This window comes from Dipodomys merriami, unplaced genomic scaffold, assembly GCF_024711535.1.
Source record: "Dipodomys merriami isolate MVZ:Mamm:240054 unplaced genomic scaffold, mDipMer1.0.p SCAF_64, whole genome shotgun sequence".
Taxonomy (NCBI): domain Eukaryota; kingdom Metazoa; phylum Chordata; class Mammalia; order Rodentia; family Heteromyidae; genus Dipodomys; species Dipodomys merriami.
This window is the reverse complement of record NW_027206224.1, coordinates 3,743,085-3,761,036: the sequence shown is the minus strand read 5'-3', so window position 1 is coordinate 3,761,036 and position 17,952 is coordinate 3,743,085. Positions and strand designations below refer to the sequence as shown.

General features: G+C 49.1%; 1 protein-coding gene across 2 annotated transcripts in view; it reads left to right on the top strand.

Annotated features, from left to right (window-relative positions):
- LOC138815445 (carbonic anhydrase 7) overlaps window positions 1-4,815 on the top strand; it is an 84,965-nt gene extending 80,150 nt beyond the window's left edge. For both annotated transcript variants that reach the window (XM_070004870.1, XM_070004871.1), the window contains 5 exons: window positions 1,538-1,656; window positions 2,271-2,366; window positions 2,470-2,532; window positions 3,033-3,188; window positions 4,071-4,815. In XM_070004870.1, the coding sequence (XP_069860971.1) occupies window positions 1,538-1,656; window positions 2,271-2,366; window positions 2,470-2,532; window positions 3,033-3,188; window positions 4,071-4,193 (557 nt within the window). In that variant the 3' untranslated portion in view covers window positions 4,194-4,815. The remainder of the gene's footprint in view (window positions 1-1,537; window positions 1,657-2,270; window positions 2,367-2,469; window positions 2,533-3,032; window positions 3,189-4,070) is intronic.
- The last annotated feature ends 13,137 nt before the right edge of the window (window positions 4,816-17,952 follow it).

Here is a 17,952-nt window from a genome sequence, read left to right as displayed (position 1 = left end):
GAGATCTGAGGAGCTCAGTCCAGAGCTAGCTCCGGCCTGAAAATTTGTGAAACTCCTATTTCCAATTAAAAAAGCCAGAAGGAAGTCTGTGACTCGATCAGTCTGGGAGCCAGTAGAAAGAGGAAAATGAATGTGGTTCTGCATAGTTGCTCTGGAAGTCAGACGGCCTGCAGATCACCAAACACATAGTGAATTCACAGTGAATGGTTGTGCATACCTGTAATCCCAGCTACTTGGGAGCCTGCAGAAGGAGGACCACCAGTTTAAGGTAAAGTTAGTGAGGCCCCGTCAGACCAAAGGGCTGAAGACATAGTTCAAGCAGTTGCCTAACTTATATGAGGACCTGGGTTTGATTCCTCCCAAATTAAACAACATAACCCCACAGGGACTAGCAGGGCACTCTGTGGTCAGAGGGAAGGAGGAGACAAGCCTAAGGGGTCAGAGGGTATTTCCCCTCTGAAACACCAACCACCATGTGGGTTCCTAGAAGAGACAAACTCAGAGAAGTGGATCAGGATGTTCCCTTCCCCAGGGTGGGGCAGCCTGACTAGGGTCCTACCTACAGTCATAGGCCCAGACAGGGCCCTCTTTGTGGCCCAGACAGGCCCTGATTCTTACATAAGGAAAGACAACAAAAAGCAATCTCCACACTGTGTTGTCCTCCTCCTCCTTGAGGCCTGTAGGGTGCAAGGCTCTGCCTTGGTCAGCCACTATGGAGGGCCCAGTGGAGCTCTGACCTGGGGCCGTCACTTGATCCAAAGGCTCACATTCAGCCCTGACTGGGCCACTCCAGTGCAAGATCTCTTTCAGCTGGAAATTCTATCAGTCCCCAGAAGCCTTGTGTGTGACCCCAGCTCACCAGGCTATCGAGGTGAGAAACTCACAAAGCTAACACAAGTGGGACCCTCCAAAGAAGCTATTTGTGTAAGAGTTGGCCCCAAATTCACTTGGGCCTGGCTGGCAGAAAAGATAGGGACTCTCAAGAGCTCACCTGCTCTGGGACATTCGTGTTTTAGGGAGACAGGGTGGTCTGAAGATTAGGAACTAAGTCTCTGTCTATAGGAGATACCAGTTCATAATGTAGCTCAGTGCCTTGCTGTGTGGCTGTGAGCAAATGCTTTTCCCTCTCAGTGCCTGTTTCTTCCTTTATAAAATAGGGATTAATAACAGATTCTGTCTCTTGTGGACTGCTGGGTGGACTATACAAAGTCATCCTTCCACCCTCAGCCTGCTCAGGGTTCTAGCTGTGGGAGGTAGCCTGTTGTTATTGGTACCAGGGCTTCTGCAGGGAATTGGGCAGGAGGAGGAGGATGGCCCAATGGAGAGCTGTACTTCATCAGTCCCAGAAGCCTCTGCCACCTGCAGGCTGGGAGACTTTCTACACTGTCCCAGACGGTGGACTGTGGAAGCTGGTGGGACTGTCAACCCACTGAATTTTCCACATGAAAAATGTAGTTCCTTCCTGGGCTGCTGCCCAGGTCCTGGCACTGCCATCTGACAGGCTTTGCATCCTTCCACACATCCCTTTTGCCCACAGCAGTGTCTGGGGGCCCCCTGAAGGGGCCCTACCGGCTCAAGCAGTTTCATTTCCACTGGGGCAAGAGACGCGATGTGGGCTCGGAGCACACGGTGGATGGCAAGTCATTTCCAAGCGAGGTAAGGAACCCTCCCCGCATCCCTCTGCTGCCTGGGGAAGGAGTGCAGACCTGTGGGCAGAGGCTCCAGGTCATCCAGGGAGGGGCTTGGAAGAGCATGAGGAGGCCAGGGGGCCTTCACTCTGTCCTGGACTGTGCATCCAGGAGTTTCTGGAAGGGCCTATTCCGTTCCCTCTCACATACCCTGCTTGGCAACCCTTCAGGAGCTGAGTCTGCAGTCAAGGCCTGGCCTTGCCTGGCCTCCTGTTCCTTTTCCCTCTTTCTTTACTAAGCTGCACGTGACGCATCCTTTGCCCACATCTGGCTTCTTCATGTCTTCAAGGTTTCACCTATGCTGTTCCCTTTGCCTGGAATGCCTTTCCCCAGGCATCTGCTTACTCTTGGGACTCAGCTGCAGGTTCCCCCTCCCACCTTCTCCTACTGGAGAGCCATCAGTGTCACAGTTAGTTCACTGCAGAGCAGAGCCAGAGCCAGATTCCTCTGTGGGTTCCTAGAGGCTCTAAAGTAGAGTTGGACCCAGATCAGGACATGCTACCTGTGGCTATCAAGGGGGGCTCCCTTAGGTCCCCCCCCCAGGATCTTGAGTCTGGGCCTGCCCCATTCTTGACCTCCCAGCTACATCTGGTTCACTGGAATGCCAAGAAATACAGCACCTTTGGTGAGGCGGCCTCGGCCCCCGATGGCCTGGCTGTGGTCGGGGTCTTCCTAGAGGTGAGTGGTGGGTATCCCTGGGGCCCAGAAGGACAAGGGAGGTCTGGAAAAGCCCTTGTTCAAGATGCAGGGTGCTGGGCTCACACTAGCATCTCCCTGACAGACAGGGGATGAACACCCCAGCATGAACCGTCTAACAGATGCACTCTACATGGTTCGGTTTAAGGTAAGTCCAAGGGTCCCTGCATCTCCCCACCTCCCCGATCTCCAATCCAGAGCAGCTCAGTGGGAAAGGAGGAAGAGGATAGCTCACAGAATGAGCTCATTCACTTCTCCGAGTTGGTAATAACCCTAGTTGATACCCACAGTGAACATCAGCCCTGCAGGGCCATGCCATAGTCCCTCAGGTACCCAGCATGCAACAGGGCAGAGCATGGATAGGATTCACCACATACATTGGTCCACCGAGCAGTGAGAAAGGCAGTCAAAGAGAAGAGAACACACACGGTGACCAGAGTACCCTCTGCACCACAGCTTTACATATTAACACACAGTTGCAGAGGGCTCAGCCTAGGCTAGGAAGGTATGGCACCTGGGGTCATGTCATTTGCCTATAAATTTGCATCAGTGAACCAAGAAGAAACTTAAATCCCATTGGTGATCATGGGTGCTTGACTGGTCCTAGCAGGAAGTCTGTGCTGATATTTGTGTCCACATCCTGTCCAGGGCACCAAAGCGCAGTTCAGCTGCTTCAACCCGAAGAGTCTCCTGCCTGTCAGCCGGCAGTATTGGACCTACCCAGGCTCCCTGACCACACCCCCTCTCAGTGAGAGTGTCACCTGGATTGTGCTCCGAGAGCCCATCAGCATCTCTGAGAAGCAGGTGAGTCTACCCCAAGTGGAGGGTCCAGTGAGTTAGCAACCCACAGTCTGGGCCCCCCATCAAGGCTCCCATCTTTAGCACACCCCCTACCATATTAGAGATTAAACTCAGGGCCTTCTGCTAATCAGATGCTCTTATCGCTTGAGCTATGGCCCAGACCTTTTGTTTTTCATTTGCTTTTTGGCTAGGATCTCTGACTATTATCTAGGCAGGCCTCAGACTGAGATCTTCCTATTTCAGATTCTTGCATAGCTAGAATTACAGGCATGTACCATCACCTCTGGCTACATTTTTTCTTTCTTTTTATTGGCAGTCCTAAGGCTTGACCTCAAAGCCATGAGCTTCTTTTGCTCCAGGCTAGCATTCTACCACTTGAGCCACAGCGCCACTTCTGGCCTTTTTCTATTTATGTGGCACTGAGGAATCGAACCCAGGGCTTCATGTATGCTAGGCAAGTACTCTACCACTAAGCCACATTCCCAGTCTTTGGCTACATTTTAATCCTTGGTTAGAGTCAGCTTGGGTTTTAGTCATGTGGGCAATGAGGGCCCAGACACAGGAGGGAAGGGAACAGCCTGGATCCTGGGATCAACCCCTCCCATATTGCCCTCAGAATGCTTCCTTTGCCTAAATACTTTAACTACACTACACAGGGCTGGAACTAGAACCAGGTGAAGCAGCTCCAGGTTCACAGACCCTTTAGGGAAGGAGTAATTGACTAAAATCTGGGTCTCAAGAAGAGAAAAAGTGGGAGTAATGAGGCCCAGGGACAGATAGAAAGAAGGGTAGAACTGGCTGGACAGGGGTTTACCAGATGATAAATCTGGCTTCCTAGAGATCCAGTGCAGTGTCTTCCCTGAGCATCTTTTCTGTCTTCTCAAGATGGAGAAGTTCCGGAGCTTGCTTTTCACCTCAGAGGATGATGAGAGGATCCACATGGTGAACAACTTCCGGCCACCACAGCCACTGAAGGGCCGTGTGGTCAAAGCCTCCTTCCGGGCCTGACCTGCTCACCTGCCCAGCTGGCCACAAGGGCGCCATCTTCCCAAGGGCTTCCATGTCAGCAGACACCAAACCATCTGAGGCTCTCTGCCTGGGGGGGTCCTGTGCTCCCCCCCCTCTTCAGCTGCCCACCCTCAAGGGTTCTTGTTGGGATCCGCAGTGGGGAGGTACTGTTCAGCTGCCCTGGGTGGGGGGAAAGCAGAAGAATTGGAGCCACACAGGGTCCAAGCTTGGGGCTGCTGCTGCTCTCCAAGACCCAAAGCCACCTGGGAACCATTTCTTGTCTTCCCCCACTGGCAGTGGCAGCGGCCCCACCCTGAGCTCACACTGTGATGGATGAGACCGAGCTCCTGGGATAGGCAGCTGGCACTGCCAGAGAGACTCAAGCAATAATCCAAGGCAGGCTGAGCTGCCTCTCGGCATTACCTCCTCCTCAGGCCTCTGCCACCTCACTGCCAGGCCACTCAAATAGCCCCTGGCTGCTGCAGGTGACATGGCCTTCTCCCTCCAGCCACATGCTGCCAGGGGCAGGTCCTGGCTGCAGCTTATATACTATCTCCCTGAATCCCAACCCAGCCACCAAAGCCATCTACATGACAATCCATCCATGTGTTAATAAATAAATTCATTTATCCATGCAACAAATACCAGCTGAGTGTCTATGCTTTGTCTAGTACTGTTCTGGGGTTCGAGGTGGGGGGCTGCTGTTGCTGGCAGTTGGTCCAGAACACTTGGTAGGAGCTGAGGACTGGAGGGGGAGGGGGAGATGAAGTCATAGGCTAAGGGAGCATTCTTCTCTTTGGGAGAAGAATGAAATTCCAGCTAGTATTCCAAGACCAGAACAACAGAGGGAAAGGCAGATATGAAGCTCGGAGGTAAAAACTTGGTGTGATTGTGAGGCTGATCAATGGGCCCAAAGCCCTGGAATAGGGCCTGGGACTATCTCCTGTGCTCATGGTGAGCCATGGTAGGCAAGAGCAGGGCTAAGTTGGTAGATGGGTAAGATCCTTGGTGGCTGGTGGCTAGGAAGGCAAGGGCAGAGGGGTGGGGGAAGCAAGGAGTAGGGGAGAGAGGTTTGGAGATGCAGCTAAGAGAAAGATAGAGAATATCTAGGTGTGTCCTTGGGCCTCATGGGCTGGGAACCTTAAGAGGAACTAACCACACTGGACCTAGCATTTCCCAGTCCCAGAAGGAAACTTTAATCTAGTCCCACATTCTGTAACTTATACAACCTTGAGAGTGAGTGCCTCCTTAAACTTTCATCCAAGTACCTGGCTGGCCTCTTCCCTAGTCAAGCTACCTATTGGGTTTCAAAACCCGGATGGGACAGGGACAGGAGGCAGTGAGAAGGACAAGGAAGGAGGAGAGGGGCAGCAATGTGCAAGTTTTGTGGTGGCAGGGATGGACATCTGGGGGGGGGCCAGGGGCAGACGGGCAGAAGTGTGTCTGAACACCCTTGGGAAGGAGGCTGATGTCAGGGCTGGCAGGGCTGATGAGACGTGAAACCCACTTATTAGGGCTGTAACTCCTGTCATCCTGTCACTGTCACTATGCCAGCAGGGTACTCCCAAGGGTTTCTCTAGGCCTTAGGCCTCTAGCTTTGCCCTTCTGGATGGTAGAGGGGTGAGATGTGCTATGTTGATTTTTACCCCTGTCACTCCCATGCTCCAGGCAAACCAGTGGGAGTGGGAGGTGGGAGGGGGCAGGAGAGCAAAGACCCCTCAGCAAAGGCTGCTCCGACAAAGATGACACAGAGCCAAGTACAACTTTGCCTGTGATTTCACAGCTCCCTTCTCCCTCCAGGCTTCTGGAACATGCAAAGGGAGTGGCAGGTTTCTGGAGGACAGACTGGTGGGGGAGGGAGGCCAGAAGAAATGCTAGTATTGTAAACTTCCAAAGGCCAGCAAAGGGCCTAGGGCAGATGTTCAGATGTCCCTGTGATCCAAGAACTGTCATTACTCCCATTTTACAGATTGGGAGAAGGAGGCACAGATTGGTTATGGAGGTGAAGAGCAGGAATTGAACCAAATCAGCTTGACTGCTCTCCTGCTCTCTAACTAGAACATCTGGCCCCTTAGGGGGAGAGAGGGCATTGATGGTGGCCACCTAGGGGTGGGTGCTTCTGGGTATGCCAGGGACTTTACCCAGCCCCTCCTAAAGATGGTGGCACCGCAGACCTGGCACTGAAGAGGACTTGGAAAATGGGAGGTGATTTTATAATTATCCTGAGATGGCCAAAGAAGTCTCACTCCCTAAGTCCTTTCCTTTAATTCACTTCTTAAATTTGAAACTATTTTAAAACCCAAAGTGACCTCCTTATGTTCTAATCACAGCCCAAGATTTGACCCTATTCTACCCAAAGGGGTTGTCCCTGCTGGATCCCAAATAGCTCCAGCAAGCCTGGCCTCTAGGAACCAGGATTGAAGGACCTTGTGCCCAGTATGTGTTTGCTCGTCCCCAAGATGCTCTTTCCTGTGCATTTGGTGGTGGCCCTGGGCCAGAGGCACAGGCATAGAACCTCCTGAAAGCCAGGTTGGTGACAAAAGCAAAGGTCCCTAAGGAGCTCCTACTCAGAGGACTGCTCTCATCTCTGTGATTTGACAGCCTGAAGGCTTCTTCCCATGGACACTCACTCCCTGGGTGCTTATGGAGGAAGCTGCTGCAGAGTCTCTGCCTTGGGAGACCACAGCTGATTGCCATGTTACAGCTGTCGTCGGGGAGGGAGGTGAGACAAAAATACTTTTCTGAACGTGTCCATCACTTTTGGGCTCTTTTCTGTCAGATAGCGAAGATACACATTGCAGGACATGTTACTCAAGACTTCTGAAGTGTATTTCTTCCTCTGAAAAATGGAAATGAATTCCACCTATGGTTTAAACTTTTCCAATAACTATAAAAAAATGAAAAAGAGCTGGAGCATAATATCACATGCCTATAATCCCATCTACTAGGGAGGCTGAGGCAGAGGTATCTTGAATTCAAGTCCAGCCCAGGCTACATATCAAGACTCTCAGTCAAAAAGCCAGAAGAAAAAGAAACAAATCAGTTTGGCACTGGTGGCTCACACCTATAATCTTAGCTGCTCAGGAGGCTGGGGTTACAGTTCAAAGCCAGCCTAGGCAGAAAAGCTGGTCAGACCCCTATCTCCAATTAACCACCAAAAAGCTGGAAGTGGCTCAAGTGGCAGCTCATCAGCTTTGAGGAGAAAAAAATTAAGCAAAAGTGCAAGACCCTGAGTTCCAGCCTTGAGCACAAACGCTCAAGGACAATGCCCAGGTCCAGAGTTCAAGCCCCAGGACCAGGAAAAAAAAAAAAAGAAGTCTGGACTACTTGATGCCAAGTTGGCTCCCGAGGCCTGGTCTTTTTCCTCCAGGAAATATTGCCATCCCTTCACTTCCCTCCAACTCTGCAGGACTTTGGCTATCCCATTAGGACAAAGGCCAAGACTGTGGGTAAGGAACTGACCACAGGAGGCTGTCAGGAAAGAGTCCTGCTGGGTTCAGAAGGCTTGATTAGTCTGGGAGGGCTCCCTGGAGGAGAGGACCAGAGCAAAGTAGCTGGCATCCTAGGAAAGAGACAGAAGGCTCAGCTGGGGGGAGCTTGCACCAGACGGTGAGCCAGGAAGGACTGGCTGCCTCGTGCCCAGTACGTGTTCACTGAGACGGGTCACCAGCTAGGTCCCCGGAGCTCTGGAGGCTTCCAACACTGGGCAGAGGTTTACCTTTTCATGCAAGGGCCATGAGAGGTCCAGGAGAGCTAAGCAGACATAAAGGCTCCCAGCTTGAAGGAAGCCAATCCTTCCAGAAGCTCAAGAAGCTCCAGACATCCCTTGGCCCACATCTCCCTTGTAATAGGGGACTTGACTGCAAATTCTGACAGATGCCAGCTTTGGCTGCCCCTGCAGGATGGATTCATGCCTGGGCCCTGGAAGTTCCCAGTTTGGCAGTCTGAGTCTAATCTCAATCCCTCCAGCTGTATCCCAGCTGTTTTTGTTTTTTGTTTTTTTTCTCTCCAGGACTAAGGGAGGGTCAGCCAGTGCTTCCTTTATTCCAACCCAGATGCACTCTGTGAAGAAGGCCTATGGGTACATCATTGAACTGGGAGTTCTTTCTGGTTCTACAAAGAGAACCTCATGTATCAGAAATATCCCTTTGCTCCAAATAATTCTCTGTGTATGACTGGGCTCTAGGTCTCAGTTTCCCAATTTGTCAAATATGTCAGTGGGAGGCTATAAAGCAGATTTTCTATACAGAGGCAAACTTAGGACTGAGCTGGAGGAAACAAACAGCTTGGGCCTTAGCTACCGCATACCCCTTTGAGCCTTCCCTCCAAACTAAAAAGGACCATGATGCTGGGGGAACTCATAGGCGCTTATAACTGGAAGAACCACAGAGACCTCTAGACCTTCGGCCATCACTGAGAGAGGAGAGCTGGGCCTAATTTCCCACCAGCCTCATCCACTGGGGGCTCTGAGCTAGAGCAAATGGATTTACGGAAAATAAAGGCGGTCTATGTTTTTCATATATTCAGATCCGGGAACTATGACCCGATGGACAAAGTTCGCCCTTTCAGAGAGAACTCAGTGCCTGGAAATCACGTCTCTCCGACGACAAAGCGCTAATGGGGTTATTTCAGACAGGGGCAGGTGAGCTGAAAAGATATTTTGGGGACAGCCAAGGTTTTGAAGGTCTGGACCCAGCATTAAATCCAGAAGCCTGTGGTTTCTGGGGGGCAATGCAAAGGACCTGAAAGGGAGCTCCTCACCCCTCTGCATCTTGGGTACAGAGCTATGCAAATGTCATTTGGTCCAGGCTAGGGGGTAGAGACTTCAGTGCCAACCTAACTGCTATAATCGGCACCTGTGGCAGTTCTGAAAAACTCATGGGGGACCCAGGTCAGGCATCAGAAGCCAGTTTTACAGTCTCTGGGGCACCTGCCTCCAGCCGATCCCCCTGAGGTCAGAGGTCATGCTGGAATAATGTTCGAATGGTCCATCTGGGTTGTTCAAACAGGGGAGCAACCTTGCTCCATTTTATCTGAAAGCACAGAAGCTGGAATTCAAGGTGAATTTTCGAAAACTCCAGTGAGCGCATCCAAGGAGGGTAGATTGCTCTTTGTGTTTGCTATGGCTTGTCCCTATCAAAGAGTGGATTTGGGTTTTTTGGTTGTTTGGTTTGTTTTCTTTTGAGATGAAGTAGCCCAGATTGGCCTCCAACTCACAATCCTCTTTCCTCAATCTCCTGAGTGCTGGGATTACAGGTGTGACCACCTCATTTTGTGGTGGCTTTTTTAGTTTGCATTTGTTTGTTTGTTTGTTTTTGTTGCTACTAGAGTTTGAACTCACCTCAAACTTGCTTAGCTTGCTTCCAGCTGGCACTCTACTATTTGACCCAGGCTTCCAGCCGTGCTCTTTTTGCTAGTGATTTTGGAGATGAGTCTCTCCAACTTTTGTGTCCTAGCTGGCTTTGAACCATGATCCTCTGAATCTGAGTAGCTAGAATTATAGGCATAAGCTACTAATGCCCAGCTTACAATATACTTTTTGCCCCCCATTTCCTGGAGTTCATTTCAATAAATATTATATGATCAGAGGCACATAGGTATTGCACTTTTGTGTTCCTCTTCTAAGAATATCCTCCTTTGGTCTCACTGTGAGTGAATTCATAGAACACTGCAGTGTTTAATAAGTATGATATGCTTGCCAGTTTAGAAATACTGAGACCCAAGAATAATAAAGGTGTGATGCAATCTTCTGAAATTTCATAGCAACGGGGCTGGGAAGGTAGCTCAGCGGTAGAGTGCATGCCTTGCAAGCATGAGTCCCTGGGTTCGATTCCTCAGCACCACATAAATAGACAAAGCCAGCAAAACAACAACAACAACAAAAAAAAACAAAAAAAACAAAAAAAATAAAAAAAATAAAAAATGAAATTTCATAGCAAAATAGCACCCAGACAGAGGGATCTAAGTGTCCTTGGTTTTGGGAGGTGATTTTTTTCCTAGATAGTGAAAACTCTCAATAAAATTCCAAACACAATCTTGGCTCTGTTTCCAGATGTTATCACAACATTCCCAAGGCTGAGTAATTTAGAAAGAAACAAAGTTTATGTTAGCCAGCTGACAATTCCAAAGGTTGAAATGGTAACAATCTAGAACCGGCCTTGGTTCAGCTTCATAGTATAGAGCACCTGCTCCTTTGACTTACAGTGGAAAGTGGAAAGAGACACAGGCGGATGCGTCAGAGAGCAAGGAACTGCTCTCAGCACAGCCCACCCCCACTGGCGGGAACTGCAATAATCTCCTCAGGATGAAGCCCAGTGACCTAATTCCCTCTAAAAGGTCCCCTCAGTTCTGGACACCTGTGCATTGAGAAATTAAGCTTCTTGTGGGCTTTGGTGGGGACAAACCATAGCAAGCACAAAGTACAATCTTCCCTCTTTAAATGTTGGTTGTGGTAACTGCATTCTTAAAAAAATGTGTTACATATTTAACCTGTAAAGAAAATAATAAATGGGGGGTGGGAATGTGCCTTAGTGGTAGAGTGCTTGACTAGCATGCATGAAGCCCTGGGTTCCATTCCTCAATACCACATACACAGAAAAAGCTGGAAATGGTGCTGTGGTTCAAGTGGTAGAGTGTTAGCCTTGAGCAAAAAGAAGCTCAGAGACAGTGCCCCAAGCCCCAAGATTGGCAAACAAGCAAACAAACAAAAAAACCCCAAACCAAAGATTAAAAACAAAAATAATAAATGTACCTCCTGTTTCCAAATAAAATGGAGCAAGATCATACGTTTAAATGCTGACCAACAAGCAGATGGGACATCTGAGCATCAAGAGGACTCAGACAATCCTTTGTCATGTGACACTACCATGGAGGACTCCCACCTGCCAGCATCTCTCCAATCAGCAACAACCTCCCACCTCCAGATTCCCCAAAAGCTCTCTGCCATGGGGGATGAAGGGAAACCATGGCTGGGAGAAGCACCAGAGAAGAGTGACAGGGTAGAGGCCTGTAGGAGGGATGAGGTGACACTACCAATGTGGACTGTGTCAGTTCCTAGTGGGAAGTCAGTCTCCCTCCTCCTCCTTGCTCTCAGGTACTCAGGCATTCCTGTAGTGTTTGTGCCCCCTAGTGGCCCTATGTAAAACTGCAATATAGTCTCTTCCTCTATTTTAGCCAATCGTCTACCTGAGTTGAGCGTGACTGTGTTGGCCCTCAGGTTACTATTTGTCAAACCAGCTTTGCTGTTGTTTGTGCTGTTGTTTCTTTGGAACCTTAAGATCTTGTTTCCTCAGCTGATGAGACTCCTGCACTGGGCAGAGCTGACAGCTGGCCAGTGCCATCTGGGGAAAGGTCATGTATGGAGCAGAGACAATGCCCCTTTTCTCCTCCCTTCCTGAAAGGCTCCGAGGATAGAGGAGACCAGTCCAGGTAGAGGAAGAGCAGGGGAGAAGGTGAGGAGGTAGTTTCATAGAACTCAAGGTTAGTGTGAGAAAATTTGATTGAGTTTGACCCAGTCCTCACATAGCCTGGGGATGGGGACGCCCTGATTACAGTCTCAGGTCCTAGTTCTTTAGACAGAAATAACACTAGAGCCAGGGAAAGGAGGGCAGCTCCACCCTGACACCCACATACTTCCCTTACCCTCAATTTGCTGGCACAGCTTGGGGAGGGTGTCTGCCCCTACAACTTTTATGGGAATGGCTGTCTCATTCAACAGATAGAGGAAAGGGGTCATGTATCTAGTTCTGGTCACCACCACATGACACAGGGTGCTCTTGCCAGAGGGGGCTCTTGTCTCTTGGAAAAGCAGCTGTGGTCAGGGGTCAGGGGCTTGGGCACTTTGTACATCAGCCTCAAGACCATAGGATCACTCTGTTCCTTGGCAGAGAGGAAAAATTACTGTCGGATTTTTTGGTCTTCCACTAAGAAGTGGGTTCAGGGACGTGATTTGTACTATTTGATTGTTGCTATTGACTGATGAAAGAAAGTTAAAATATATTTGAAATCCATCAGCCTTGCATTTCTTACTGGGACCAGACTCACACACTGTTAGCACCCAGGAAGTGAAGACCTTATTTGAGCTGCAGGGTTTACCTCAGATGACAAGCAAAAACACATCATGAGATGGGGCTGCCTTCCCATTACCAGTGTTCCTATTTCCCTGGCTTTGAGGTGACCAAACTGGGGCCACCAGAGAACTAAATGTGGATAAAGAGGCCTCCAGGAGAATGGCTGGGCTGGGGATGAAAAAGTAAGGCCCAGACTCTTCTCAGACACAAGCTTAAAGTTAGAACTCTGGGGGAACTTGATGAAGTCAGTTCCAGATTCTGGACTTGGCTTTCTATTTCAAAGAATGGTCATACATGGGTTCTATCAGATGAGATTAGCTTTCAGAGCTGCTAGCTCTGCATGAAACATTTGGAAAAGCTGCAATCAAGTGGGCTGGTTCCTTTTTCTGCAGGATTTTTTGGAGCTTCTATTATGCCACTGTATATGGTGAATTGCTTCCAGGCATAGAGAATGGGCTGTGGGCCTTTCTTCTCAGGACAGTTAGTGGGATCTTGCTTCACACACTCTTTCAGGAAAACATAGAAGCAAAGGAGTGGTGGCTAGTCTCAAGTCCTGTCCAGCCCTAGTCCAAGGAATAGAGATGGAGCAGGCAACCAAGGTCATAAATCTTTCCCTTGACCCACAGTCCAAGACCTTTGTTTCCATGCTATTTTCTCTCCAGGAGTGTTCTGGCTTCCCGAAGGCCTCCAGATTACCGCTAAAGCCTATCTTATCAGGAGAACCTTCCCTGGTGTCCCCAATCTGTAAGAGCAGTAATTCCAGTCCCCACCTCCAAGGCTGGTCACTTTTCTGAGCTGCCTTGGATGCCTGGGAAAGTAGACTGTGCTCCTGCGGGGGAGGGGGGCAGAGGAGGCAATACGGGGAGGTCCCTGATGATTAAATACACGATGCATGTTTTAAAAGTGAAGAAATAAACAGGGAAGCCAGCAGTTGGGAGGATTGTGGTTTGAGGCTAGCCCAGGCAAAAATGTTAAGGAGACTTCATTTCAACTAATATGCCAGGCATAGGGGTAAGCATGTATGGTTCCAGGCGGTAAGAGCGCCTGCCTCCCTGAGCAATTGAGGGTGCACGGAGAAGGGACAGAGGGAGTAAAAGTTCCTCGGGTTTCATGACCCAGAGTTGACTCACTGCTGGCCTTTGTGCCCTACTAAACTTTTCTCCTCAGGCAAACAGGCCTAGTGGGGGAGTGGAACACAGAAATAAAGCATTGCTCCCACTATTGACAGAACACTCTCTTTTGTTTACACTGAACGATCTGCCTAGGCCTGTCCAACCCCAACGCTCCATCCACATCCTGACAGATGAGGGGTGTGGGGGGGATGCTCAGGCCCCAGGTGAAGGGGGTGCTGACACCCTGGCTGCTCGCTGATCCTTCGCTTGGTCCGGCGTTGTGCACGAGTTCATTCCCGCCAGGGCTTCCCAGGATGGGTAGGGAGACATTTACCAGACTCTCGCGGTTTCCTGGAGAGCCACTGTTTCATTAGGTGGCACCGGCGGCGACTCCAAGACCAACCTAGCTGACCCCGCGGTTTTCCTGGGCGGGAGCCTCCCTGGCACGAGCTGGCCCGGCAGCACCCCCTGTCGGCCACCTCCCGCAGCTGCAGGTTGGAGCACAGGGAGGAGCGTGCTCCTGCAGAGCTGTGAGGCACCTCTTTCCACACCAAATTTCCAAGGCTGCTTTTCTGCTCCTTTTCCAAACCCACTTTCACGAAAGGATATGAGTCATTTGCGAGTTGGAGTGTAAATGGCAACCACAGAGCCCACACAAAAGTGCCTTCCTTCCAACTAGTTTTACATAGGCTCAGAGAAGTTGATTGGCCCAGGATCACCTCCATGTGATGGAAAGTTCTGGGCCTTCCAGTGAATGAGGCTTGAATGGGATGAATGTATGATGGGGGTGGTATGGGGTGTGATTTTTGCTGCCACAGCCCAGATTACCACAGCTGTGCCCTGTGGTAGGTCAAAGAGGTTGCTGTGTATTTGAAAAAGCCCCACAGAAGCTCAGAAGCTCAGATCATATTTCCCCGAAAGACCTGCTTGGGGTTCAAAGTCAGCCTGGGCAGGAAAATCTGTGAAACTCTTATCTCCAATTACCCAGCAAAAAGCCAGAAGTGGAGCTATGGATCCAAGTGATCAGAGAGCCAGTCTTGAGTGAGAAAGCTAAGGGACAGCAGCCATGCTCTGAGTTCAAGTTCCAGTACCATTACTACTATTACTACTACTACCACCACCACCAAAAAGGAGAACATTGGCTCTGTCCTGTAGAATATTAGAGCACAACCACTTTGGAATACAATCATCCGTATGTATGTCTCCTGGCAATCCATTGACAGGGTGCTCTGAAAACGGAGTGCAGACAGACTTGCATTTCCTCAACACGCCCAGAACCTTTTTATTTTTGGCAGTACTGAGATGTGAACTCAAGGCTGTGCACTTGCTAGGCCAGTACTCTAATCACTTGAGCCACACCTCTAGCCCCCAAGCTTTTGCTACTAGCACAGCATCAATGCTTGATAATACACCCTGAACCTGAGGCTCTGCAGGGAATGGTAGCCCTTCCCTCAGAAGGAAGGGGGCCATGTGTGAGTATGTGTGTGTGCACTCATGTATGTGCATAGATGCATGCACATTCAATATCAGAGAGGATGACGTTAGGAAAAGTCATCTGGTTGGCTAAAAGGTAATAAGTTACTTGATTTGGACTGGCACAGGCCCCTGGGGGCAATTGTCTCCAGGCACAGATGAACTCAGATTAGTGTCCTAGGCAGCAAGGATCGCAGAGAACCTCTGCAAAGACAAACTCTTCTGCTTATTGGCAAATAACAAATTTTCCCAGATTACCAGGCAAGATGTTGCAGTTTTGAGAGACAGAAACTGGCTGTTACCATCTCAGGTTCTCCTGCCACAACCTTGTCATCAAATCAGCCTTCCTGACATTCCATGGAAAATCTTGTCTGCATAGCTAAGGAAGCTGGAGACTTTGCTAGAATCACCAAAGAAATACATCTCCTTACCTCAATCACTTCTTGTTAAAGTATGCTTTGCCAATTTCTGCCAGGTGGAGTAATATATGGCGATTGTTGAAATGCAAAATATTCAACTTTGCCTCTTTCGGATAACTTGAAGGTAATGGGATGAGTGGATTAAAGATATCCCCCCACGGGCTGGGAATGTGGTTTAGTGGTAGAGTGCTTGCCTAGCATATATGAATCCCAAGGTTCAATTCTTCAGTACCACATTCACAGGAAAAGCTGGAAGTGGTGCTGCTGCTTGAGTGGTAGAGTGATAGCTTTGAGCAAAAGAAACTTAGGGATAGTGCCTAGGCCCTGAGTTCAAGCCCCAGGACTGGCAAAAAAAAAAAAAAAAGATATGCCCCAATTTACATTCTCACCTGCTAAGATGAAATTACCACCCCCCCTCAACATTAGAAATCTGCATCCTATTTTAATATTTTTCAGGTTGCTTGACAAGAATCAACTATTCATTTTTATTTATTTATTATTTTTATTTTTTATTGGTTGTGGGGTTTGAACTCCAAGCTTGGGTGCTGTACCTAAGCCACTTTGTGCTCAAGGCTAGTGTTCTACCACTTGAGCCACAGTGCCACTGCCAGGTTTTTGAATGATTAATTGGAGATAAAGAGTCTCTGGGCAACTTTTCTGCAGCTGACTTTGAACTGTTATCCTCAGATCTCAGCCTCCTGTGTAGCTAGGATTACAGATGTGAGCCACCAGAGGCTGGACTCCAAAAATGCCAGTTGAGCTGTATTTTCCCTTTCTCAAAGGAAGGTAAGTACTTGCTCTTTATTCATTTCTTTTTTTGTGCCAGTACTCTGGCTTGAACTCAGAGACTCGTACTCTCCCTTGGGTTTTTCTCTCCAGACTGGTGATAGACCCCTTAAACCACACTTCTACTTCTGGCTTTTTACTAGTCAATTGGACATAGAATCTCATAGACTTTTTTGCCTGGGTTTGCATTGAATCAAGATCTTCAGATTTCAGCCTTCTGAGTAGGTCGGATTACAGGCCTGAGCCACCAGCACCCAGCCTTCATTTATTTCTTATAAGCCCTTGGGAAAGGAAGCCTTGAGAGACAGACCATATTCAGGAGGGGCTGGAGATGATGTGTAGAGTGAATAAGCTGTTGTAACTGTTAAGAGAGAAAATTCCAGAGCACCATATCCTCACAGGTGCATTTTTACTTTGGAAGTGGGGGGTATGTGGTGATGTACAGAAACTCTATAGTTCCAGAACTTAGAATGATGTGATTTTTTCCCTCAGGAACATGGTAGAGACCATCTGTGTGTCTCCAGGAGTCTTCCCAGGGCCTGCCATGTTGTAGACACTCCCGAACACCTGCAAATTGAACAGTTAAACTCTCTTGCTTCTTGTTGTAAAGCATCACCCTCTATCACCTCAAGTGAGTTATTGGCACCAAAACAACAAAAGGGTGTGTTTCTCAGCTCTCACACCTATTTATTTAGTACTAGGAGTTATTTTTTATATGGATCGGAACCAACCCCCTCAATGTTCCAGAAGTGAGAATATTGCAAATCCTGATTTAGAACTTCCAGAAAAGACTAAAGGTGAGCAACAGTATAAATACCATCCAGGGCAAGGCTGACAAGCCTTTTACTGTACTGCAGGCACATCCTTGGAAACAGGGTGGCTAGGGTCTCCAGGTAAGGTAGTGTCTTCCTTTTAGGAGACCCCATTTTCAGGGCTTGCTGTAAGTGGCCTCTTCTGCTTATCTTTCCTTTTTCTGTGCCTCCAAAGAACTCTGTTTGACCTACCAGTTAGAAGAGTTCTACTAGAATGGCTAATTAGGGAGGAGGTGAGGATTGGACTCACACAATGTTACGATCAGGGACTAAAGGAAGGTCTGATACTCTTAGTTCTCTATCTTGTGGGAGTTTATCTTATCTGGGAGTTCAACGCAGTGATTAATTAGTAGGCAGGCAAGGCAGACCTTTCTGCAGGAATCTTTAGCAGGGTCATTCTGGTTGCTCTGTAGGGGTAGACTGGTTTAGGACCAATTCAGAACTGGCAGCGAGAAGATCAAATGAGGGATTAGGAAGAGGAAGAGGGTCATTGGATGTCAGTGGATGCACGAGGAGTGGTTTAAGAGGAGGAGAATGCCCGAGGCAAATGGAAGCATCAAGATAACCTTCAGTTCTGTCTTGGGTCTCTAAGCAGCTAGTGGAGCCATTGAGGGCTTCAAGAGGAGAAGAGCAGGTTTGGCAAGAAAATGAGGTCAAGTTAAGTTATGCTTGAGACACTCCTGGGGCCCCCAGGACAACTGTCCTGGTGTCTGGATGTACTAAAATGTGGGACTTAGAAGTAAGGCCTGGAGAGCTCGACGTAGGAATGGAGTTTTAAAGAATTGAAGAGGCCTCCAAGTTCGATGTGCAGAGGGGGAGGGCAGAGGGGAAATCTCGTAATGGTTGGAGGGCGTCAGGCACGTGATTGTGGGTCGGGTGACCAGACGCTTTAATACTATCAGAATTAGGGCGGGTAAGGTGAGGGGTGGTGCTTGGTCCCTGCCCGCCTTGCCTTGCAGCCTTTCCTCTTGTCCTCTTCATCTATTGGGTAACATTGCTGTCTTTCGAGGACACGCCTTCGCAGGCCAACCAATCAGAAGTGGCGGGAGGGCACTTTCTTCAGGAGCTGGTTCCCGACTCTCAGCCTG